At 38.2% G+C, this 27,032-nt stretch overlaps 2 protein-coding genes across 5 annotated transcripts in view; one reads left to right on the top strand and one right to left on the bottom strand.

The window, feature by feature from the left end:
* The window catches only part of SLC2A12 (solute carrier family 2 member 12), an 82,838-nt gene that overhangs the window by 50,427 nt on the left and 5,379 nt on the right, over nucleotides 1-27,032 (top strand). The window contains exon 5 of one of the 4 annotated variants that reach the window (XM_055324695.1): nucleotides 8,466-9,729. The exons of 1 other annotated variant lie outside the window; for it this stretch is intronic. In XM_055324695.1, coding sequence (XP_055180670.1) covers nucleotides 8,466-8,472 — 7 coding nt within the window. In that variant the 3' untranslated portion in view covers nucleotides 8,473-9,729. Of the gene's footprint in view, nucleotides 1-484; nucleotides 562-2,833; nucleotides 4,939-8,465; nucleotides 9,730-27,032 lie in introns of those variants that run through there. 2 more of the 4 variants (XM_055324691.1, XM_055324692.1) reach the window with 2 other exon arrangements.
* TBPL1 (TATA-box binding protein like 1) overlaps nucleotides 6,742-27,032 on the bottom strand; it is a 36,643-nt gene continuing 16,352 nt past the window's right edge. Inside the window, exons 2-7 of the mRNA XM_055324696.1 lie at nucleotides 15,241-15,419; nucleotides 12,807-12,889; nucleotides 12,582-12,645; nucleotides 9,942-10,045; nucleotides 9,738-9,832; nucleotides 6,742-7,283 (exon numbers count right to left, since the gene is read on the bottom strand). Of these exons, the coding sequence (XP_055180671.1) occupies nucleotides 7,204-7,283; nucleotides 9,738-9,832; nucleotides 9,942-10,045; nucleotides 12,582-12,645; nucleotides 12,807-12,889; nucleotides 15,241-15,375 (561 nt within the window). The 5' untranslated portion in view covers nucleotides 15,376-15,419 and the 3' untranslated portion in view covers nucleotides 6,742-7,203. The remainder of the gene's footprint in view (nucleotides 7,284-9,737; nucleotides 9,833-9,941; nucleotides 10,046-12,581; nucleotides 12,646-12,806; nucleotides 12,890-15,240; nucleotides 15,420-27,032) is intronic.

The raw sequence follows: 27,032 nt of genomic DNA, 5'->3' as shown, positions 1-27,032 counted from the left end.
CTGGCGATCAAGCAGAGGAGGTGACAGTGAGTCTGGAGCAAGGCCAGGAGACCAAGGTATCACTGAGGCCAACAGAAGTGTTCTAGGAGGGTGGGACCAGGTGGTGCCGAATGCTCTGGAGAGGTCAGGTACCAAGAGGGGGGTGAGCGCAGGTCTGTCAGGCACAGTCTCAGTGGAGTGAGAGGACAGAAAGATTGAGGCTTGACGAGAGACGGGAAGCTCCTGAAGTGAGGAAGTCGGCCACCATCCACTTTGGAGTTCTGCCAGGAAGAGGAGCGAACCGGAAGGTCACATCCTACAAGGTCACTTCTGCTCACCCTGGGAGCCCAGCGCTTTCCAGCTCACCCTCTCGAGGAGCTGCACTTCGGCCAACTTCGGCCTGGCCGTGACCCAACCCCGCCGAGCACCACGTCCTCACTTGCTCCGCTCAGTCTCCGGGGCCACCACCGCCCCCTTTACCTGCCTTCTTGCCTCCTTCATTCAGGCACAGCCTAGCGCCCATCAAACCATTTCTCGGCTTTCTTGACCCTGCGTCCGCGGGCTGAGTGCGGCCGAAGAGAAGGCTCCCGACTTTCCGACCCGAGTCTCACGCAGCAGGTCTTCGGGAATGTCCCGCAGGCAGGCCGCGTTGCCCGGGCGCTGGCCCCCCTCCTCGGCAGGGCGGCTCCTCGCCGCGGGCCTGCTCAGCCCCGCAGCGCTTCCCACGCCCGCCCGCCCGCCCGCCCGGAGCGCGGAGGTGAGCCGCCCCCCGCGTGTCCCCAGCCTGTCCCACCGCGAGGGCAGCTCTCTGCGGCACCGGGCGATCCTCCCCTTCCACGAGCTCATCACGCCGCGGGGGCCGCCTCTAGGCCCGGGTCCCCTCCAGGTGCTGGACTCTTCCCTGCTTGCGTCTCATCCTCCACGGCGAGTCCGCTGCGTCGTCTCGGCGTCCTCGGCTCCTCCGCTTGCTTAGACTCCGCTCGGACTTCCCCGTGTGCTCTCTGCTGAGGCCTCCTCCATGACCTCCACCCTACACACCTCAGTCCCTGGTGCTTGACTTCCCCGAGCGTCCCCCGAGCACCCGCCCGGTTCCTCATACTCCCTACTTTCAGACATTTGTCTTCACTTGTCTTCTGGAATATCACACTCCTCTGCTTTCCCCCCCACCTCATTAGTCACTCTGGGATCTTTTGCTTCCTCCTCCTCCTCCTCCTCTACACTAGGTACAGTGGTGCCCAGGACTCAGTCCTTAGAACTGTGCCTATATTGTCTACATTCACTTCTTAGATCTGTCCCTAAGGCATCATAAGCCAAAGTGAGGATTCCCAAATGTGCACCTCTAGGTTTTGACCTTTTACCTGACTTTCCACCGTCCAGATCTGCTTATTTCACATCATTGGTAAGCATCTGCCGCTTAAAAGGACCTACACAGAACCCTGGGTTCCCCGTCCTGTTCCTCCGCAGGCCTGCTGCTTGGGGGTTGTGGGAGGGCTCCTCAGGCCAGACGCCTCGGATTCATCCATGACAAAGCCCACCCCTATCCCAAGTCTCCTTACATCTGTTAACAGAACCTACCATGAATCTGACATTTTCAACCAGGACCATGCTCAGTCCCCACCATCTTTTACCTGAACTAGATTAACCTCTAAATTGGTCTTCCAGGGCAGCCCCGGTGGCGCAGCGGTTTAGCGCCGCCTGCAGCCCAGGGCGTGATCCTGGAGACCCGGGATCGAGTCCCACGTCGGGCTCCCTGCATGGAGCCTGCTTCTCCCGCTGCCTGTGTCTCTGCCTCTCTCTCTCTAGCTGTGTCTCTATGAATAACTAAATAAAATCTTTAAAAAAGAATCATAAAAAAAAAAATAAATTGGTCTTCCAGCCCCTGCCCTCTAGGGTCTATCCTCGATACAGCAGTTGATCTTTTAAAAAATCTCACTCTTCAGCCCCAAGTCCTGCGGTTCAAATTACACTTCGAATAAAACGCCTCCTTCTATGGCCGCCAGCTACGGCTCTAATCTCACTGGTCACTTATGTACTAGCCATGCTCGCTCTGTAAACACGGGGCTTCGGTTCTTCACGGGCTTCCTCCTTGTCAGTTTCCGACCAAACGTTCCCTGAGTGATGCCCGCGGTATGATACAGTCATCTCCCACCCGACTATTTTCATTATTTTTTCCTCGTTTACTTTTCTCACTTTTACCACTTGAAATCATGTGCTTACGCACTTGTGTCCTTTATTAAGAGGTGAGCTCCTGGAAAGCAGGAGTCCACATCCACTCTCTCGGGACCTACCGTAGTACCAGGCACATTGTGGCCACTTGCGTAACTGCTTGAAAATTACAGGAAAATTTTTTTGAAGGAGGAGGTTCAGAGATGACCTTACTTTGTTTTTAAATAAAAATAAAATACTGGGGCATACTTTTATGCTGATGGGAATAATGCTGTAGAGAAAAGAATTTGATGCGGTAGAAAGTTGATAATGGCGAAGGCAGACAATGTACGCATAAATATCGGCATATTGCTAGTTTGAGAAGAGGAAAAAATAAAATGGGCTCTGGGATATTATCTCCATTAGTTCTATGTCATCCTGTCCTTGGACTCTGCAGATAGGAATGCCTTGATGGTATTCTGCGAAGTCACCCTCCTCACCTTACGCTTTGCATGAGATTGACCAAAGTTCGGTGGTATAGTGAATTTCATGACACATCAAGGCTTTGCAATAGAAATGTCTTTTTGGCTCAGCTAAAATATTAAGGCCTCAAAGCAATAAAAAAAAAAAAGAGCCTGTACCTTTTTTCCCCCCCCTAAGTACTATAAACTAAGAATGACATTTTCATTAGTGCCTCTTTCTCTTTCAGGAACTATGTGAAAAACAACATTTGTTTTATGAGTCATCATCAAGAGGAATTAGTGCCAAAACAGCTTCAGAAAAGAAAACCCCAAGAGCAGCTCTTGGAGTGTCAAAATCTATGTGGTAGGGGGCAACCGAGGCAGCTTTCTCCAGAGACCTAGTGGCCTCAAATGTTGACAAAGTACAAGAACAATTAGAAGGGTGCCTTTGTACCAATACACATTGCCTACTCCCATGTTTCTTAGTGTCACGAAGCTAGTTTTAAAGAGACACCCTGAAACAGACAAACTTTAACCTCCACCTCTCAAAAGGTAAACGAGGTAGAAGATCCCAAGTGGTCTCTTTCTTACTCTGCGTAGGATACCAGGTGAAAAAAATACTGGCTAGTTCAACACTTTCCACCTTTTTCACAGAGCAGCCTTTGAAAAACTATGAACTAGTAACGCGATCAACTTTCGCCTTAAGGTTTGTATGTACAGAGGCCAGTTGCGGCTTTATTATTCAGACACATACATGGCTTGAACACAAGCTTAGTTTTTTGCCCACTAAGACAGTACTTGTATTGGGCCTCTGTAAAAAAGAAATAGGACACAACATGGATAATTGCACCTGTGTTCTAGATTAGGATAGGATTCTGGCTAGGAATTCAGTGATAATTCCTAATTATAGTTCAACAAGTACAAAGATTATGCAGCTTATTTTATGAATTATGAACTACAGTGTAACGCAAAATACTGTTTTATGAATTATATATATAAAATGTTAAAAAAGAAACAATTCCACAATAGTTGAGAAAAATAAGCATTTTCCCATCCATTTAAAAAAATATGAACAGAAATGACAATTTCCAAATCCTGGGACCATTTTTATTTAGTAGTGCCTGTTAGTAAAACATTAGAAAAGGACTCAGGCCATTAGGTTATTGATCCAAATCTCTATAATCAATTAGGTTTGAGTTACTAGGTCAAACTTCTAAAACTCTTTATAAGGCTTTCTTGATGGCTTAATGGCGATCCATTGGTTTCCTGCAACTGTTTGCACTCCTCAGGAATATCACTACCTCAGGTTACAGCATACTGGCTGTAACTGATGCTGACTTCCAGATGACTGCAGATGTAGTGAGTGACACTCAGACATCAGGACAGTTTCCTCACTATTGTTCTTTTCTATGATGAAACGGAGGTCACCAAGGGTACCAGAAACTTGGGTTTTTCCCCACACAACAATGAATTGCTCTCTTCTGCATTTCTCCAGTTGAATATTAGGACTTGGTGAGGCATTTTACCACTTTGGATATGACAGAAAATCTACAATGAAGAATCTCAATCTACTTAAGTAGTGACCCCTTAAATTACTATTATAAGCTATGGGAGGCACACAAAAACTTACATGAACAACCTAACTTGAAAAAGAATAAAACATTATGATTGGCCTGAAGAAGAATCCTCAGAGCCAAAACTCTGTTTAGATTGGAACCTTCCTATTGGCCCCTAACGAACTGTTCCAGTTTGATAAAAGGGTGTATGATCTAGTAATTCCCCTACAAACAAAGTGGAAAGCCTATAAATCTATGTAAGGAACAGGGACAGTGTAACCGCAGAGACTCAGGAGAATGACGGAAAGTGCTGATTCTGAAATGTATTATATAATGAAAACTGGCAGGGAAAGATACCAGGTAGGGAGATGTGAGATCGTATTTGTACCACAGCACATTTCCTAAGTGAGGACAAGTTTTTCGTTTTTTATTTTGGAAGGAGAAGGAAAAGTCTGTTCTGTAGAGGATCAATTTAAGAAATTTATGATGAATCCTCAGTGGAATTATATGCCGAGGTTATTCTTTAAAAATCAAGATAGGTAATTGATATGATTTTTTTTTTGTCCAGCATCACAGATTGTGAGATATTTAACAAAACTGTTACAGGTTTCCTTCGAAGTTCAAACACCGTATATACACATTACCAATTTCTTGTTTTAGCCATTCATCCTAAATGGGTAGGAAACTGTTCATAACCTTTAGGAGGTTTATCACTAGTGATTTCAACTTCAGTATCTTAAACACTCTAATATTTTTCTTTTATTATCCTGAGTCTGTAACTAAATTAATTCTGTCTTCAAATTTTTACCCAGTACGCCTCTAATCAGAGCTCTTTTGATTTTCAAAAATAAAAAAAAGGGGGAATACTTAACAATTTGTGTGTATATATTCACAGTTTTTATTTATAAAAAAATTTACAGCACTTGTGAAGAGCCAGCAGAAGACATCAGACATGCTCATTCTTACCAGCTTTGTTAAGTTTAGAGGGTTATCCATGACGCTTTGCCAGGTGATGCTCACATGGCAGCCCTGAAACCTGAACTGGTTAGATTGTCTTTCTTCTTCTCTTCTGAGAAAGCATTTTGATGAGCTACTGATCTACCTACTTTTCAAGTCACTTGAATACTGAAAATATTACAACATCTGGATCTGCACGTTGGCCATATAATGATGTTTTCTGACCCTTTCCTGTATTTTTTTTTTTTTTTTGTAAATGTTACAAAACAGGTCACTTAATACTGTTAGTTAAAGCTAAGTGGAAAACCTCAATTTTTAAAAATAGTCTGCTCAGAACCTGTGACTTCTTTACTGAACTGTCTCCTCTATATTTTATGAGGTTTATCCTATCCTACTGGATCTTAAGATGAAACAAATAAACATAATGTAGAAAAAAAGAGTGAGTGAGAGAGAAAGAGAAGTTTGAAAACCACAATTAAATCTTTCACAAGGAAGAAAATATAAAAGTTAGCCTTTGCCCCCCTGACTTAAGTGGGAGAGGCACAGTAGGGAAAGGCATTGAGAGAAAAGATAAAAATAAGTATAAAATAATGTATGTTGGTCAGTGCAGTATGTAGCTAGGTTTGGAAGACTTTATAATATGGTAAGGAAAATGAAATAGAATATGGAGGACAAGATGTCGCAATTTTTCATGAAACTTTCAAAACATTTTGGAAATCCAAGTTTTAGTGGAAGATGGTGTTGGAATCTTGTCTCTATGAAGTTACTACTAAGAAGCTAATCGGACTCTCCACTTAGCTCTATTTCTAAGTGAAATTATTGTTGCTTATGCAAAACTCCTAATCCCAAGTGGTAGCACGAGTGCAGCCTGATAGGGTATGACTGCCCCCAGGCTTGGGGGTGAGCCAGAGGGCCAAAGTTTCACAAATGCATATTTATTGTAACTTTCAGAGGAGCAGTCCCAGATACTGAATAGTCACTCTTCAGCTCCATTAAATAAGACATAGCAAGGGGAAAGACACATCTTGCAAAATGGCTTTCAAGTTCAAGTTGAACTATATTATAATTATACCGTTGGCACAGAGGCAGCTTGTGGGCACTTCTTGTTAAAATAGCACAATGTATCAACTTCTGACAAAACTCTTAGGATAGCCTTCAGCACCAACCTAAGATGACTACTGTCCTACAACTAAAGTTGAGTCTTACCAGAATAACAAAAGCACATATGAGGTACAACCCATCACAGCTTCTTTCTCATATCCATCTTGTAGTAGGTACAAGGTCTTGCCTTTTAAAACTACACTTCTGTAACTTTTAAAAGATAGTTAACATTTTCTATCATATTAAATTAGCAACAGAAAACATTATGCTTAACCTATAAAGTTCTACTCTGGTTTGCTCCCTAGAATTTATATACATTTTTATTTCTAATCTGCAAGAAAAAAATTCCTATTCGGTATTTGGTAACAGAGCAGTAAAAGATACTATACACATGTGGCATATATTTACAAAATACACTTCAAAAAGAAGCCAACACACTTTAGCAAAAGTCTAAGCTTGCATAGATTAAAAAGAAAAAAAAGAATTATGAATACAATTTTTGTTAAAATAGAAAATGGGGAATAAAAGTTGCAGAATGGATATGAAGAGAGATCTTTTGCAAACTTTTATTTGTGCACATTCAATTGAAAAAGATAACTTTTACAGGTTCTTTGGTGCCCATATTCAGCATACAAAAATGTAAAAGACTATTCACAAATAAAACACATTAGCTCAAACTGGGAAAAAATAATGACACTAACGAAACAGTTTAAGGTAGTGCACACTGTGACAGCTCTGCTTACGGGGACATGAGAATTACTGCGAAAATAAATAGAATGTCCTTTTGTAAAAGCAGCAATGTCATGTCTTGTAAACTTCCTTTTTATATTACAGCAAGGTCTGAAATAAAACCCAAAGGGCCTGGAGCTCACACTGCAGCCATGAATGAATATAAGAGTCTATATCCTCAATTACTGTTGGTCCAGTTTTCCTTTTGTTTTGAGTCCAATGTGCAGCAGGTTTTAAAAGGTGCTCAGTTAGGTTCTAACCAGTTGAGTGATGGATTATAAAATTTCTTTCCTGCTTTCAAACACAAATGGGTAGATCTGTTCCACAGCGGTAGCAACAGCCTTTACGTTGGGCCCTGTAACAAACACGATGGAGGAAGGGGTGAGGAGAGCACCAGGAATGTGGGCTTCCCGGAACTGAACACATAGTTCAAACCATTGGATTAATTGCTTTATTTTTTTTTTTTTTTACGATTTTATTTATTGAGGATCCCCAGGTGGCTCAGCGGTTTACCGCCTGCCTTCAGCCCAGAGTGTGATCCTGGAGTCCCGGGATCAAGTCCCACATCAGGCTCCCTGCATGGAGCCTGCTTCTCCCTCTGCCTGTGTCTCTGCCTCTCTCTCTCTCTCTCTCTCTCTCTCTCTCTCTCATGAATGAATCAATGAATGAATGAATGAATGAATGAATAAATAAATAAATAAATAAATAAATAAATAAATAAATAAAAGAAAAAAAGATTTTATTTATTCATTCATTAGAGAGGCAGAGACATAGGCGGAAGAGAAGCAGGCTCCACACAGGGAGCCTGATATGGGACTCAATCCCAGATCCCGGGATCATGCCCTGAACTGAAGGCAGATGCTCAACCGCTGAGCTACCCAGGCGTCCTGGATTAACTGCTTTAAAAAAGGTCTACGCTTCACATAATTATAAGGTCATAATATAAGCCAAGAGAAAAATTTTTTTCTGAGCCATTAAAGGAAATCGGAAACACAAAATTATGTTATTCACCCCGTTTCAGGGCATGAGTGTGAAGATCGTGCCTATAAAAATCACGTCTAATACCACTGTTGGATGCCAATTAGAGGAAGAGATGATGAACGGCACTAGACATTCCGGTCACTATCCTTTTGGGCACTGTCGTCTGGCTTTTGGTCAGGCTACTGCCTATGCTCACAGGAGTACTGGGGAACTCAGTAAAGTTAAACAAAGCTGCTTTCAAAGTACTAGAAAGCCAGAGAGCTGTTATTAACTACATGGTCTAAAACTCCCTTGGATCTACTAGTACTTGCTACCTACCACATGTTTATTATTAATCTGCCCATTTATCTTCATAGCTTACTCAGTAAATAGGGAAACACACAGGTGGGAAGGAGGTGACAGTATATATAAATTAATCCATATAATGCTAGGAATAACTGTTTAAAAATGTAATCTATTTAAAAAGAAACATAAAAAGACAATGAAAATATTTTCATAAAACTTACATTGAGTAAAAAAATGGTTTCACTCAAGTACACATTAATTCTTTTCACAGATCCTGAAAACACATATATTGTACCTGCTGTGAACTCTTTGAAGGTACTGACCCCATGTTATCTGGGTCTGCTCCTTCCTGATTTCCCTTCTCCTCCCTCCCATAGGATAGTGCTCTGCCTATGGGAACCACTCATTATCTGTTCACTGAATTGTTAATGTTTCACAGGATGTTCCAGATGTAAATATATAATGTATACTAATTAATCCAGCAGATTGCCTTCAGTTTATTATGTTGTTTAATTATCTATTCACTCAGTAAATACAGATTTTACCTATGCATCGTAAACTCTATACTTAGTAGGGACTTACTGATCAACAGACTTTGGGATTTCTCAGAAGTCTGGGCTCCAAAATGTAGAAAGAGATGGCTGAAAGAAGGGAACAGATGGGTTTGTTCTCCATCCCTCCATTTTAATATTGAGGCATGACGCTGGCAGGAGGCTTTAAAAGTCTCCAAGGAAGATGTGAAAACCCATAGGATGAGTCGAAACTAAGCTTATTTGTTGAGAGTCTTAAGGTGTCAATAATGTGTATTTTCCTCTAAGGACTGAAGGAATAAAAAGAAAAATCCAGGAATACCACGAAATTTTCCTGAACTCAACTTAGCCAAGAATTGGGCCGGACTCCCAAGGGATGTTTCTGTACAATTTATAAACACAATATCTTTAAAACCATCCTGTGTGCTAATGCTATCTATGCCTAGTTTTATGAAACCATCCCTTCCAAATACTTAGGACTCAAAAGATACAGAAAAGATACATGTAAGACATGACAAATAGGTACCAATGATACTTGAATATTTTACTTATGTAAAACCTCTTTACGATGTTTGTAAAATGGGTTTCTCTTGAATATTTTAAATGCAAGACATCATAAATTTTTTAAAAAATCATGCTATGAAAATATATATTAGAATATTCTTAATAGCTCCAAACGGGAAACTATCCAAATGCTTACAGACAATATATTCATATACTGTGTATTATACAGCAATAAGAATGATCTATAACTACTGTATTATGGGATAATATGATTGAATCTCACTATAATAATAATCAATGAAAGAAGAGAGATCCCAAGGAGCATATATAAGGTTTTGAGGTAGTAGATAAAAGGAGGGGAAGCTAAACTACAGTGTTAAAAGTCAGGGGACTGGTTTGAGGAGTAGAAGTGACTAAAGTGGACAAATGAGACATTATTTCTATTTTGATACAGGCACCTCATTCAAACCATAACTGATGATAAGCTTGGTTTCAATACCATAAAATACCTGTTACTGTGATACTCCCTGTTGAAAAAATCTGTAATGTAGCTCTTAGAGATTTTATCCGATAGCACACAGCAGGATGAAGTTCAGGTTCATAACTACAAAAAAAAAAAAAAAAAAAGAAAAAAATCACAATTAATATTAATATTTACAGGCTGACAGGTAATTATAAATTTGGTAAGTTGTCTTGATTATTCAGAGACCTACCTGGCATGAGGTCTATTGTTCTTTGTGAATTCTGGCAAACGAATTTCAAACGGCATGTTACACACTGCCAAAACGTTAACGACCTTAAAATCTGTAAATATTACCTTTAGGAGAGAAGTACGACTCAATAAGTTATTTTAAAACAAAAAAATTACTCATTAGAAAAAAAACTGCTCATCAGAACAATTGTAAATAATTATTTCAATCCTTAAGAATAAGAGCAAGAAAGAACAAGTACATCTTAAACATCAATATTGTACTTTATCAGTGATTTCTTAATACCATATAGTTTACTCTTGAACAATACAAGGATTAGTATCCCTGGCCAGTCAGATGTCCACGCATAACTTCTGACTCCCCAAAAACTCAACTACTACTAGCCTACTGTTGACTGGAAGTCTTACCTATAAAACAGCCAATTAATACATATTTTGTATCTTATCTACTGTATTCTTACAACAAAGCTAGAGAAAATCATAAGAGAAAATACAATTATAATACTATACTGTGGTTATTTAAAAAAAAAAAATCTGCCTGTACATGGATCTGCACAGTTCAAACCTGTGTTGTTAAAGAGTCAACTCTAAAGGGAAATCAAAGGTCAAAAACCTCAAAAAATTAAACAACACCTAGGATATTTGCAGGATTAAAACACCTAGGGTCTTTTGAATCTTATGTTTAATTTTCTTAATACTTTAAATGAGATATTTAATCTACTAGGATAGGATAAAGAAGAGGGATGAAAAAAATTAAAGCAGAGTTCTTCTCAAGAGTCAAAATGGAAAAGCTGTCACTTAAAAGTCAATAAATAATGAGCATACACTGAGCTCCAAGGTCAGACATTTTCTTATACGCAATAGAATAAAATGATATTTCTGTGAGTTTAGTGAGATGTTTGTTTTCTTTTGGGGGACAGAGTGAGAAGATTGTGTTTGTAACTGGGATTTTTTTCAACATTTCTAATGTTATGCTAAGACAAGAAGCTCCAAGGCTGAGAAGGAACTTACTTCAGTCACTCCTACCAATAACTTGAATGGTTTTATCTTAGGTTTTGAAATGTCCCCAAACTACAGTTCTCCAGCAGAGTACTTGCATAAGGCAGTTGATGAATGTCACAAAACTGTCTCAAGTGGCAGCACCATCAGTCAAGACTCTCAGTACCACCTCTTTCCTCATGCACCAATCAGCACTTCCAGGCCTTTCTAGCATGTTCCACCTCAATGAAGACTGAAGAGGTCAGAAAGAAAACTTTCCACCACTGCTCATTCAAATTTCACACAGCTTGGGCCCACCTCTTTGGGGCTCACAGCTCATCTTTACCTTTCTTTCATTTACTCATCATTTGCAAGTGACATAACAAGTCCATAATATGTACTAACTTTTACTTAAATTTATGCCTCCATAAAATTATACTTGATAAACTTAACCTGCCAGACTTGATACTCTGCCAAAGAGTATCATTTTACATGTGAGAGCCCACCATCCAGTGTCTACTTTTTGTGGACTAAACCACGGATTTGACACAGGAAACCAATCTTATAAATGTCCCTTTTCATATGATGTGCATTTTGTTTTGGATTTATGTCATTTTATTTTTTTAAAGATTTTATTTATTCCTGAGAGACACAAACGGAGAGGCAGAGACACAGGCAGAGGGAGAAGCAGGCTCCCCAAGGGCGGGATCATGCCCTGAGCCAAAGGCAGATGCTCAACCACTGATCCACCCAGGCGTCCCGGATTTATGTCATTTTAAATACATTATGATTGATTTTACAGAATACAGCCTTTCCTGAGTTCTTATACACAGGTGTGTAGTTGGTATTAGTTATTCATGTCAATTCTTTTCAACTTACAACATCATGTACAGTTATTTCTAAAGCACAGATTATATAAATTCTGCATATTTTTAAATAATTACAATTCCCTGTTATAATGGTAATGTTCTCACTAACCATAATATGTAGGAACACTGTTTACTCTTAGCCATACAATGCATACATCTATGCAAATTCCATTCTTTTTTTTTTTTTTTTTAAGATTTTATTTACTTATTCATGAGAGACAGAGAGAGAGACAGAGACACAGGCATAGGGAGAAGCAGGCTCCATGTAGGAAGCCTGATGTGGGACTGGATTCCAGGACCCTGGGATCACGCCCTAAGCCAAAGGCAGACACTCAACTGCTGAGCCACCCAGGTGTCCCTGCAAGTTCCATTTTAATATCTTTTCTCTTCTTTATAATTTATGTGATAGCTATCTATAAATAAAAACAAATGCGCTTTAACTTTTTAAACATAGGGCCCTACACCCTACTCATCATCCCAACATACCACTCTTGAGATGATCAAAAATGAGATTTTTTTGGTGACAAGTGAACAACCTAAAGAGTTGAAGAGGCAGTTCACTTGTAAGGCAACAAGTCTCTCAATGAGCAAGGGGTTAGTGAAAAAGCCAGGATCATTTACAAGTACACACATGGGTGAGAGCTTAGTATGAAATTTTTGTACTGAAGGACAGTAAGAAAAAGGCCAATCATGAGAAGAGTATCTGTGTGATTTCTTTAGTCTATTACATTAAAAAATTTACCTTTACAAATTAAATCCTTTAATATTTACAGTTCGGATGTTTTTTAAAATGTTACCTGAAAACCTAATTTCTGCAGGCTGCGAGCTAAACGTCTGGCACCAAATTTAGCTTCTTCTTCACTATGGTTTTAAGGAAAGAAAAAGATTATCAGTCACACAAGAAATAAATTTTATGCTGACAAACATGACAAACTGTACATATAATTTTAAGTCTAGAAAAATGTCCTTTCCATGAAGGAAAAATTAAAAATTAAAATTAAAAAAATCCAAGTAAAATTTACCTTGTTGCTCCAGTGCAAATAATTTTTCCTGAGGACCAAATTGTAGCTGTAATTCTAGGTTTTCTAAGCTTCATTAATACTTTCTGCAATAAAAAAAAAAAAAAAAAAAAAAAAAAACATGGTTACATACTAAATGTTAATTTTCACTTAGGCTCTACTCTATGTGGCCATTTTATTTTAAAAAATATTTTATTTATTTATTCATGAGAGACACAGAAAGGGAGGCAGAGACACAGGCAGAGGGAGAAGCAGGCTCCATGCAGGGAGCCCGACGTGGGACTCAATCCCAGGACTCCAGGATCACACCCTGAGCCGAAGGCAGACACTCAACCACTGGAGCCACCCAGGCGTTCCTGTATGTGGCCATTTAAATAAAAGTTTTACTACTCAAAACTTACCCAAGACTGAAATAATTGTTCTCCAAATCATCCATTCTGAAATCAAGTATCATACTTGAACACAAAGAATGTATTAATTCAAAAGAACATTAATTAAAAATACAAGGTCTGTACAAATCTCTTACTATATATTGTACTTCAAGTATGGAAACTTCAGCTCTCATTCCTCTTGGGACACATAACTGGAATTTGCAATTTGCATGGATCCTTAAGCATGCTGAACCTATTCACGCCTTGGAAATTTTGCAGTAATTGTTATTAACTTCATCTGGAATATTCTTCCTCAATATTCTCACTTTCATTCAAGTCTCTCATCAGATGTCAGCTAGACTTCCCTGACCACTCCACCAAAGCACCCATCCCTTCATTGCTCATCATCTCCTATACTGCTTTATTCTGAGTACCATGAAGGTACTCAGCACTATGTTGTATCTTACAGTTGAGATGCCTACTACATACTTAAGTTCAATATACAAATCCTGAACATGGGAGAAATGTTGGATTCCTTAGATATGAAATGCATTTAAGGTTGTGGGTTTGAATGAAATTATCTACAGAGTGAACATAAATCAGTCAAGGACTAAGGTCCAAGAGAATAATGTGAAATTAAATTTGCATTGCGATTTTTCATTTTTGAAAATATTATATAGCCATTATGTGTAAGAGAGAAATATTTACTGAATACTGTAACATATACATGAATTGGAAATTTCTCCTTGTTACTTTCTGAGTTTCACTCTTTCTTTGTAACATATCATATTATCAAACTAAAAAGCTATTAGGTCTGTAAGGATAAAATTTACCAAAGAGTCAAATTAAACTTGAACTAAATGATATTATAAAATTTCATACACAAGTAGCTGAGAAACACTAAACTGAGTTTGTTCTGCATTTAATTCTTTCACCACCACCTTACTGATCAACACAGCTTTTTCAATCAACCCCTCTACAAAAAATGTCTTTCCTGTCACATGGCATGCTCAAGTTCCAACATAGTATTGGGCATTTTACTCTCTAAACTTCTTAGCAGACATATTTATTCCTTTGTTTAGGTGATGACAGCATCACTGATGAACTTGAAAATCCTTAATTGTGAGTCACTGCAATTTTTAGTTGAATTGAATTAACCTTAACTTAGTTTCTAGTATAAGAGCTAATGGATAATTCACTGAGGTATACTGGCACATAATTTTTAGAGCTTAGAGCCTTCATATACATCCATAATTTTCATAATAAATGTATCAGATATATATCTCAACATCATTTGGTTTATAAAAGCCGTTAAACATACATTGTCATTTGTAATGTTAATCTCAGTAAACTTAAAAGCAAGCTATCCATGCTTTCATTTTAAATATTACAGGTCTAACAAAAACTGAAATTTAAAGTATCTAGCTAGGTTATGATATGAACCATATTATTTTCAGCTATTTGTTACTAAAGAATACCTACTATTTTAGCTAAATATAATACAAAAATTACAACATATAAGGGCATCATTCATATCATATATCATTCATGCAACTGAAAAAAATATATATATTTAAGATTTATTTGAGAGAAAGTGAGAGGGGAAAGAGGATGGAGAGGGAGAGAGAAACTTAAGCAGACTCTGAGCTGAGAGGAGAGCCTGATGTGCGGCTCGATCACATACATGACCCTGAGATTACAACCTGAGCTAAAACCAAGAGTCTGACACTTACCCGACTGTGCCACCTAGGTGCCCCTAAAAAATTATATTTGTGTAAGTATGCACTACATATAAATGTCCCCTTCTTCATTTAAAAGAAATTGAGAGAACAATAAAATTCTAGTAGCCTGTGAGTTCTTTGCTAAGATTTGGAGATCAGGAACATCCAAAAGTGGACACTTAGGGGAGGAGGGGCCACTCTCCAGGGCTCAATGTTATATTCAGTACAGCTGGCACATGGGAAGGTGCTTATAAACTAGCAGTATAGTGAATGTATTTTAGAACATGATTCACAGGACAATAAAATTAGTCTATGTGGCACACATATCAAAATTTAGATACTTACTCCAACATCACGTTTATAAATTACATTTGCTCCTTCCAAAGCAATCTTCCTTAAGTTCAAATGGCATCTTGTTCTAAAAACACAGACTACATTTGTAATTAGAATGTCCAATGCAACATCACTGTCTGCATCCATTGGGGTAGTTTAAAAACTTAGCTTCCCACCACGAAGATCACATCCTGAGAAATAAAACAAAATAAAGTAATTAAATATTCTGTTAATTTGTTTTTCACAAAGTCTTGAAAATTAAAATATAAGAAATGAATTATTTATTTTTCAAAGGTCACTCCAACCAAATCATGTCCCTTCTGTTTCCCATTTAAAAAGTTACTTTTAGGGATCCCTGGGTGGCGCAGCGGTGTGGCGCCTGCCTTTGGCCCAGGGCGCGATCCTGGAAACCCGGGATCGAATCCCACGTCAGGCTCCCGGTGCATGGAGCCTGCTTCTCCCTCTGCCTATGTCTCTGCTTCTCTCTCTCTCTCTCTCTCTCTGTGACTATCATAAATAAATAAAAAAAAGATTAAAAAAATATATTTAAAAAAAGTTACTTTTAAAAAGATAACAAACATCATATAAAATCTTTCAAAAGCTGGTCCTAATTTTTATTCCTTATAATAAGTAACTTTTACACCCCAGGAATTTACCAGACTTATCTTGTGCTACTTGCCTTTGCAACCACTATGTTTCAAGCATATCACAGTTATGGCAATTCTCGAAATACACCAAGTTCAAGGGCTGGACTTTGTGGTCCTGATGTCCAGTCATTCATGGTATTATAATCCACCTCATACAATGTGCCAGGGCTAAAGGAAAGATAACCTATTTTTCCTCTACTTTGGATAGCTGGCTTACTTATTTAAAGGAGCAGAAATATTAATTATATTATTAGAATAATTGTTAACAGGTTTTTCTCATTTACTAGCCATTCATTCATTATTCACTTATCGAGTGAGTCACTGAGGACACCAGAGAAAAAAATGAATTCAGACAAAATCTTTTGTCTTCAAGGAGCTCTGGCCAAGAGCCCAACATCATTTTTGTCAAGATCACAGTCTTCCAAAATATACCTTTCAAAACTGTGATATGAGCATTTCTAAAAACAAAAAATGAGTCCTAGTTTTTAGTAAGCATATGACCCATATCCAGCTAAAAAAATTATCTTTGACTAGGTTTCCATTTTTATAGATTTTATTTATTTATTGAAAGAGAGTAAGAAAAAGAGTGTAAGTGGGGGGAAGGGCAGAGAGAGAGGGAAAGAATCTCAAGCAGACTCCATGCCCAGCACAAAATTGATATGAGGCTTGACCTCACAACCTTGAGATCATGACTCAAGCCAAAACCAAGAGGCCAAAGCTCAACGTACTCAGCTACCTACCCAGGTGTCCCTAGGTTTCAACTTCTTAAAAAACAAGTAACAGTAATTCAGCTTATTTAACCCACAGAAAAAACCAGAAAACAGTAATAATACCATTGTAATGACTTTTAAGATTCCTTGAAGCAGCAATATGAAAAACTAATATTCTTTATAAGGATTCAAATTATTATACGATTAAAATAATGAAGATGATGAGACACCTGGGTGGCTCAGCGATTTAGTGTCTGCCTTTGGCCCAGGGCCTGATCCTGGGGTCCCAGGATCGAGTCCCGCATCAGGGTGCCCACAGGGAGCCTGCTTTTCCCTCTTGTCTTTTAGTATCTGATAGAACACAAGTCAGACCAAGCCTTCTAGCACCTCTCTAGGATGAAGGAGCATTCATCTCTGTGTACCCCTTGTATCTCAGGTTCATCAAGTTTTCTCACATTTATATTCCCTTCGATCTGCTTATTTTGTTGTTGTGTACGTCTGAGCAACCTCAAATAATTTTTATGTACAAGGAGTGGGGCAGGGATAACAATGGATAAAAATATGGGTACACAGATTAATAAAGAGGACTGAGGCAGTTATCAATACTGATCTTAAAAGTGGGATCAGTATCTGACTCACCACTTATCAGTTATTAAAACCTGACAAGTTATGCACTATGTCTGGGCCTCAGTCTTCTCATCTGTGGCATGGAATATAGTACCTTACCAGAAAGTATTGTGGGGGTTATATAGAACGTATCAAAAGTACTTAGCGTATATATCTGGTAGTAATAAAACAAAAATGACAGTTAATATAGATCAAACAAGTTTAAATCAAAAGGCAGAGTAGCGATACCTTAGTATCACTTTCCATGATTATATTATTACCCAGATACTCCACTACTCTATTACTCTAGTAATAATAGATACTAGGGTAGAGTATCTGGGTAATAACCTAGATATTTAACCTAGACCTCACCAGGTTTCCTATGTTCCTATAGAAACCGTGAAATAATGTAAAGAGGCTTTTAGTTGCTTACCTCAACATCCATTCCACCCTTCCTTCACAATGAACAGAACCCAAGAGAATCTAGCTGGGTACACTGTGGGAGGACTAAAATATGACACATACTTTTAAGGCTCCCTGGAATAGGTACAGCCAAGAGGCCACATGGTCCCGTCATGGTTAACGTAAAATGAATGGTTTTATGTCTTTGGGGAAGAAAAGACTGCTTAGAGTGACCAAGCTAAGCCAGCAAAGACCCCTTTGGCCTTTCCACCCTTTTTCACTTTTAATGTCTGGAGTTGGATGCAAAAGTTGGAGCTCAAGTAGCCATTTGGGATCATTAGACTATGTGATAAGGATAGTGGAACAGGAAAACAGAAGCCTGAATTCCCAGTGGAGTGAAACTCCTTATTATCCCTGCACTTCCTAATGCCAGACTTGATGAATGTGAGAGAAAGATCAATTTCCATCTCAAGGCCCTCACATGTTGGATTTTTGTTATATGTCACTAAATCTAACCTTAATGGCTACACATTCCATGGGACAGGCTACAGAAAGCACTGCCTAAAGAGAAACTATGTCAAATTTACTGTTTCACATAGGTTTTTCTTTTCATCAAACAGGTTAAAACAAATTAAGGGGGGAATACAAGGGCAATATATAGGGTAAAAATAAGTCAAGAGAGTAGGTGTAAAGCAAATCTTGGTGAATGCAAAGCCTTGAAATTAATCCAAACAGAGTTTAATCAACTCTAAAAACATAGTTCATCTTAAGTTACTCAATGTTCATGTTTTACATGAATATAATCTGGCAAGCAGCTTCAGAAAATACTATTGCTCTCATAGATTTTAGATCGAGGATATAATATGAAGTCAGTATTTAAAAAAGAAAGAGGCATCCTACATGAAAGATCACACATTTTTGAAAGATTACAAACAAACAAAAAACCCTACTTGCAATTAATTTGTCTATCCTGTAAGAGAGCAGTGCTGGATATTAACAAAGATTCACCCCACAGATAACATCATATTGAACGGTGAACAGTTGAAAGTTTTTCCTCTGAGATCAGGAAAAGGATGCCCACTCTCACCACTTATATTCAACATAGTATTGGAAATCCTAGCCAGAACAGTTAGGCAAGAAAAAGAAAATGCATCCAAATTGGAAAGGAAAAAAGCAAAATTGTCACTTTTTGTGGACATGATTTTATATATAGAAAACACTAAAGACTCCACCAAAACAGCTTTAACTGATAAATGAATTCAGTAAAGTTGCAAGGTACAAAATCAATATATAAAATCTCTTCTGTTTCTATACATTAACAACCATCAGAAAGAGAAACTTTAAAAACTCACTTTACAATTGCATCAGAAAGAATAAAATACCCAGGAATAAATTTAAACAAGAAGGTGAAAGACCTACACACTGAAAACTGTAAGACATTGATGAGAGAAACTGAAAACAAATACATGGATACAGCATACTAGTAGATTAAAAGAATTAATATTGCTAAAACGTCCATACCACCCCACAGCAATCTACAGATTCAATGCAATCTCTATAAAAATTCCAAGGGTATTTTTCACAGATATAGAACAAAACATTCTAAAATTTGTATGGAGCCATAAAAGCAATCTTGAGAAAGAACAAAGCTGGACTTGGTTTCAAACTATATTACAAAGCTAGAATAATCAAAACAGTATGGTATTGGCATAAAAACCGGCACAGAGATTAATAAAACAGAATATAACTCAGAAATAAAACCCATGCTTATACAGTCAAATGATTTATGAAAAAGGAGGCAAAAATATACATTGGGGAAAAAAGACAGTCTCTTCAGCAAATGGAGCTAGGAAAACTGGATAGCTCCATTCAAAAGAATGAACCTATACTATCTTATACTATGAACAAAAATGAACTCAAAATGGGTTAGAGATGTAAAACCTAAAACTAGAAAACTAGAAAAAAAGCAGGTGATAAGTTCCTTGATACCAATCTTTGCAGTGAATTCTTGGATCTAACTATTTTTTTTAAAGATATTTATTTATTTGAGAGAGGGAGAGAGAGAGACAGCACTCATGGGGGTGGGGGTGGGGGCAGGGAGCAGAAGGCGAAGAAGCAGCAGGATCTGCACTGAACAAGGAGCCATACCCAGACTAGGGCTCCATCGTAGGACCCTGAGATCATGACCTGAGCCGAAGTCAGACACTTAACCAACTGAGCCACCCAGGCTCCCCTGAGTTTTGGGTCTAATTTTAAAAGCAAAGGTAGCAAAAGCAAAAACAAACAAATGAGAGATACATCAACCTAAAAAGCTTTTGCACAGCAAACAAAATGAAAAGGCAACCTACTGAATGGGAGAAAACAGTTGCAAATCATATATACCCAGTAAGAGGTAAATATCCAAAAAATATAAAGAACTCCTATAATTCAATAGCAAAAACCACAATCTAATTAAAAAATGGGGAGGAGGGACACCTGGGTGGCTCAGCGGTTGAGCATCTATCTGCCTTTGGCTCAGGTCGTGATCCCGGAGTTCCCGGATCGAGTCCCACATCGGGCTTCCTGCAGGGAGCCTGCTTCTCCCTCTGCCTGTGTCTCTGCTTCTCTGTGTTTTATTCTCATGAATAAATAAATAAATCTTAAAAAAAGAATGGGTAGAGGAACTGAAGAGACATTTTTCCAAAAAAGACATACAGATGGTCAACAAGCACATGAAAAGATACTCAATGTCACTAATCATCAGGGAAACACAAATCAAAACCACAATGGGATATCACTGCACATGTGTTAGAATGGTCGGCAACAAAAAGACAAAAAATAACAAAGGCTGGTGAGGATGTGGAGAAAAGGGAACCTTTGTGCACTGCTGGTGGTAAAGTGGGATAGGTGCTATGGAAAACAGTATGGAGTTTCCTCAAAAAATTAAACACAGAAATAACATATGATCCAGCCATTCTGCTTTTGGATATTCATCTGAAGAAAAGGAAAATGTTAAATCGAAAAGATATATGCACCCCCATGTTAATCACAGTATTCTTTACAATAGCCAAGATGTGGATACAATTTAAGTGATCACACATCAATGAGTGAATGGATTAAAAAAATGTGGTATATGTATACATAATGGAATACTTCTCGGCTATAAAGAACGAAATCTTGCCATTTGCGACAACATGGATAGATCTTGAAGGTATTATGTTGTGTGAAATTATTCAAAAATTTCACTTATATGTGGAATCTAAAAAACAAAACAAACACCAACAACAAAAGCAGAGACTAAAACACAGAGAAGAAGCTGGTAGTTGTCAGAGGGGAAGATGGGTGTGGGGATGGGTGACAGACAAGGAAATTAAGAGGTATAAATTTCCAGTATAAAATAAATAATTCACTGGGATTAGAATTACAGTACAGGGAATATTAGTCAAAAATACTGCAGTAACTTTGTATGGTGAGAGATGGTAATTACATTTATCATAAGCACGTTGTAATGCATATATATGGGGAATCACTATACTGTACACTTCAAACTAATAATATTGTATATGTTAATTATACTTCAACTAAAGAAAAGGTTAAAAGAAAGAAATACAACTACTGGAAAATAAGAAGCATGGAAATACAAATGACTTAAGCATTTGAACCAAGAAATCAATTAAATAACAGCCATAATACATAAGAAAATAATAAAAGTAGAAACAAAACCTTAAAAAGAAAACATGGTAGAAATGCAAAGAAAAATACAACTCAAATTTTTGAAATGTAAAACATTCCAATAGTTTTTTCATACAGGAAAATTAAATAATTTTCAATTTTTTGTACACTGTAGTAAAACAATATATATATTAGACTTAATACAAGAAAAATAAATTCTATTTTGATTTCAATATAATTATCAATAACTTTCTCACTGCCCAAGGCCTAACATTAAGGCATGGTTTAATCTGGCGTTTTGTCCTGTACCTCAAGGAAATGCCTAGTATGAGTTGTCAAATATTTTCTTCTAACAAAAAGCAAAGATCAAAACTGCACCTGTCCTAACTTCAGGAAATGTCCTATTTTTAGCTTTTTATTAAATGCAATTATAATTGTGGTCAAAAGTACAAACTTGCAATTATAAAAAAAAATAAGTCCTGTGGATGTAATGTACAGTCTAGTCTGGTGACTAGTTAATACTACTGTATCCTATATTTGAAAGCTGATAAAAGAGATCTTAAAAGGTCTCATCACAAGAAAAAAAAATGTAACTATGTGTGGTAACGGATGTTAACCACACTGTGGTGATTATTTTGCAACCCGTACATATATTGAATCAAGTTGTATAACCTGAAACATAATGTTACATGTCAACTGACTCTCAATAAAAATTTTTAAATAGTCCTAGAAAAAAGTGCATCATAGAAGCTGAAGCAGCTTCTTCCTCACTCAATGATTTTAGGGACAAGAACACGTGTGTTTTAGGATCTTTGACTTTCTAATGGTATTCAAAAACATTACTTTCAACAATCAGCACAAACTGCAACCTTAAAAGAATTACTCGGAAAACACCGCCACCTCCTGGCTATTAAGACAAAGTACATCGAAGACTACAGGTTTGGTTCCAGACCACAGTAACTCAATAAAAGCAAGTCAAATGAATTGTGTGGTTTCTCAGTATGTATAGAAGTTGCATGACACCATATTGTAGTCTATTAAGTGTGCAATAGCATGTCTAAAAAAAATCAATTTATATACCTTATTTAAAAAGTATTTTATTGCTAAAAAATGCTAACCATCATTTGAGCTTTGAGCAAGCCCATCTTTTTATTGGGGGAGGGTCTTGCCTGGATGTTGATGACTGCTGACTCACTAGGTGGTGGTTGCTGAAGGTTGGAGGCTGTGGCAATTTCTTAAAATACGACAACAATAAAATTTGCTGGATGGATTGGATCTTCCTTTCATGAACAATTTCTCTATAGCATGTGATGCTCTCTGATAGCATTGAGCTACCATTAAAACTTTCAAAATTGGGAGTCAACCCTCTCAATCCACTAAGTCTACTGCTTTATCAACTAAGTATATGTAACATTCTAAATCCTTTGTTGTCGCTTCAACAATCTTCACCAAAGTAGATTTCATCTCAAAAAATGCTTTTGCTTATTCCTTAAGAAGCAACTCCTCACGCATTCAAATTTTATGACATTGCAGAATTCAGTCACACCCTCAGGCTGCACTTCCAATTCTAGTTCTCTTGTTTCTTCTATTGCACCTGCATTCACTTACTCCACTAAAGTCTTGGTCCCTTAAATGCATCCATGAGGCCTGAAGTCCAACTCCTTCTAAACTCCCGTTAATCTGGGAAACGAGCTAGGGGTGGTGGAAGGGGAGGAGGGCAGGGGGTGGGGGTGAATGGGTGACGGGCACTGAGGGGGACACTTGACGGGATGAGCACTGGGTGTTATTCTGTATGTTGGTAAATTGAACACCAATAAAAATTAATTTATTAAAAAAATAAAAAAATAAACTCCTGTTAATGTGGATATTTTGAGCTCTCCCCCCCACCCCCCAATTACAAATGTTCTTAATGGGACGCCTGGGTGGCTCAGGGATTGAGCATCTACCCTCGGCCCAGGGCGTGATCCAGAAGTCCCCGGATAGAGTCCCATGTCGGGCTCCCTCCCTGCATGGAGCCTGCTTCTCCCTCTGCCAGTGTGCCTCTCTCTCTCCCTCTCTGTCTCTCATGAATAAATAAATAAAATCTTTTAAAAAAAAATGTTCTTAATGGTATCTAGAATGGTGAATCTTTTCTGGAAGGTTTTCAATGTATTTTTCCCAGATCCATCAAAGGAATCACTCTCTGTGGCAGCTCTAGCTTTACGGAAATGTATTTCTTAAAAAGTAACACTTGAAAGTCAAAATGACTCCTTGATCCATGAGCTGCAGAAAGACTGTTGTGTTAACAGGCATGAAAAGAACATTAATCTTGCTGCACATCCCATCAGAGCTCTTGGGTGACCAGGTGCCTTATCAGTGAGCAGTAGTATTTTGAAAAGAATCTTTTTTTTTTTTTTCTGGTTCTTCAAAAGTGGGCTTAAAATACTAAGTCAAGTTGTGAACAGATGTGCTGTCATCTAAGCTTTGTTGTTCCATTTATGGAACACAGGCAGAGTAGACAGACATAGAGTAATTCTTAAAGGCCATAGGGCTTTCTGAATGGTAAATAAGCACTGGCTTCAACTGCAAGTCACCAGCTGCATTCTCTCCTAACTGAAGAGCCTAACCTCTGAAGCCAAGCGTTGACTTCTCCTCTCTAGCTATGAAAGCCTTAGATAGCATTTTCTTCAAACTAAAGCTGTTTTGTCTATATCTAAAATCTGCTGTTTAGCGCAGCCAGCTTCATGAATGATCTTAGCCAGACCTTCTGGAGAACTCACTGCAGCTTCTATAGTAGCACCTGCTGCTTCATCGTACACTTTTGTTATAGAAATGGCTTATTCCCTTAAACCTCATGAACTAACCTCTGCTACCTTCAAACTTTCTTCTGCGGCTTCCTCTCCTCTCTCAACCTTCACAGATTTGGCGAGACTTAGGGCCTTGCTCTGAATTAGGCTTTGGCTTAAGGGGATCTGGTGGCTGGTTTGATCTTCTATCCAGACCACTAGAATTTTCTCCATATCAGCAATACAGCACATTATTGTGTTCACCAGAGTAGTACTCTTAATTTCCTTCAAGAACTTTTCCTTTGCATCCACTACTTGGCTTAACGACACAAGAGACCTAACTAGCTTTTGGCTTATCTCATCTTTTGACATGCCTTTCTCACTAAGCACAATCATATCTGGCTTTTGATTTAAAGTGAGAGCTGTGTAATTCTTCCCTTCACTTGAGCACTTACAGGTCTCTGTAGGGTTATGAACTGGCCAAATTTCAATACTGTTGTGTCTCAGGGAATAGGGGGGGTGCAAGGAGAGAGACAGGGGAATGACCAGTTGGTGCAGCAGATACGCACGTTATTTCTTGATTAGGTCTGCCATCTTACAAGGGTGCATTTCATGGTGCCCCCAAAACACTTAGAGAGTAACATCAAAGATCACCATAACAAAAGAGGGTAATAAACAAGTCTGGAAAACTGAGAGACTTATCAAAGTACGGGAAAGATGGTGCCAATAGATTTGCTTGGTGCAGAGTTGTCACAAACCTTCCATTTGCCAAAAACACAGTATCTGTGAAGTGCAATAAAACTGGTTATGCCTGTACTATATTTTATATTTTCCATGCCGGAAAAGATATTTAAACTGAAAAGGGTACAATAAACAGTGTCATAAAAACAAGGCAAAAATACCCCTAAAATCCTGTAAAAAGCCAAAAGAACAAAACTAAATAAACCTGAGAAAAAAGTAGAATCTAGCTACTTTAAGTGTATTCAAGTTGCATCTGAGGATACTGAGGGAGGGGCCTCTAATGCTTTAACCACCAAATTACCACCCATGATTTGAGAAATGGCAGAAGGAGGGGGAGACTGAATACAGACCAATTTATAAATAACACGAACCCTCATGGTCTCCTGGAAATTGTTCTTTTCTACAAGCAAGACATGCTATCCAAGTAATCTTATATTATTTAAAAAGCTCTCAAAACAGCACGTTAGGAAGTAGATGTTCTATGTCCAGATTTCAACAGATTACATAGTCCCTCCACGCACGTCTGTGACCAAGCTAACGTTTTGCCTTTTAAAAAGATGGTGTTTTTTTTTTTTTTTTCTGTTCTTTCACATCTATTTAATAGTATAGAAGAAAACTTACTTCTTAATTTTCTCTTCTGGAAATTGGTGGCATCACTGTACCTCCTAAGGTACTTTTAAAGATTAAATAGGTTATTCATGTCTAGGACATAGCATTTGGCATGTGTTCATTAAATGGTAGCTATTACTGTTTGATGGATTCACAGGTAATTGCATTTTATAATCAAATAGTATTATTTAATGAACTGACACAAAATCTGAGAAGTCCACATTAACAGACAGAAAAAACAGGAGATCACAACAGGTTAGGCAAGGGTCAGCAAACTATGGCCAATGGGCCAGTGGCTATTTTGTAAAAAAAAAAAAAAAAAAAAAAAAAAGTTGTTGTTTTTTTAAAAGAATTCATTTATTTATTCATGAGAAATACGGAGAGGGAGAGGCAGAGACACAGGCAGAGAGATAAGCAGGCTCCCCACAGGGAACTTGATGTGGGACTCGATCCCGGGACTCTAGGACCATGCCCTGGGCTGAAGGCAGGTGCTAAATCACTGAGCCATCCAGGGATCCTGTAAAAAAAAGTTTTAATGGAACATGCCATTCTCAAGTATTTACCTAATGACTATGTGACACAGCTGAGCAGTTGTGACAAAGACCACATGACCCTCAAGTCTAAAAGAGTTACTGTCTGGTCCTTTAAAAAAAAAAGTTTGTCAATTCCTGGGCTACCCCAGAGAGACAAAATCAATATAATAAAATGTAACATTGACAAATTTTAAAGCCCACGTTTTGTTTTGTTTATTAAGATAAACAAAACTGTTTGTCATGGTTTGTGACTGAATCCTGGTTTGAACAAACCAGCTGCAAGCAGTATTTTGAAGGAAATCAGTACCTATCTGAGTGACAGATAATAATACTGGGGAATTACTGTTCATTTTGTTACATGCAATGATAGAGTGGTTATGGAGACAATATGCAATTGGGACAACCTACTCTGAGATACAGAATAGCAGAGATAATTGTATTGTAAAACCAAAAAATGTCATGTTACTGTTTCATCTCTTAACTATTAAAACTAGGTGATAGGTATACAGATACTTGTTATATATTCTCTCTACAATTATCTGAAAATTTCCATTAACACTTTAAAAAAAAAAAAGATTTATTCACTCATGATAGACACAGAGAGAGAGAGAGAGGCAGAGACACAGGCAGAGGGAGAAGCAGGCTCCATGCTGGGAGCCCGACACACAGGACTCCAGGATCATGCCCTGGGCCAAAGGCAGGCACTAAACCCCTGAGCCACCCGGGGATCCCCATCCGTAACACCTTTAAAGAATGTTTAAGAAAAAGACTTTACTTCACACTAGATCATACTAAGACAGGAAACTGTAATTACTTAAAAAAACAAACAAAACCTAGGCTAGATAGGAGTGACCAGAGCAAAGAAGTAGTAGCCTTCTTTGTAACTGAAACATCTAGAATATCCTAACATCATTTAAAGAGGGCAATGATAACCAAATATCCAGAGGAAAGTCGAATGGCATGAGATACAAAAATAGTGTGAGAAAGTCTCAGGACATTTAGCACAGGAAAGAAAAGAGAGCAGTTGTTCTCAAATATCTGAATAAAAAGGATACTGCAAACCAGTTAAAGTCACATGGAAGCAGATCTCACGAAACCACACCAATAAACAAGTACCTGTAAAGCAGTTGCTCCACGGAA

The sequence above is a fragment of the Nyctereutes procyonoides genome, unplaced genomic scaffold (assembly GCF_905146905.1).
Source record: "Nyctereutes procyonoides isolate TBG_1078 unplaced genomic scaffold, NYPRO_anot_genome, whole genome shotgun sequence".
Taxonomy (NCBI): domain Eukaryota; kingdom Metazoa; phylum Chordata; class Mammalia; order Carnivora; family Canidae; genus Nyctereutes; species Nyctereutes procyonoides.
This window is presented reverse-complemented; position numbering and strand designations above follow the sequence as displayed.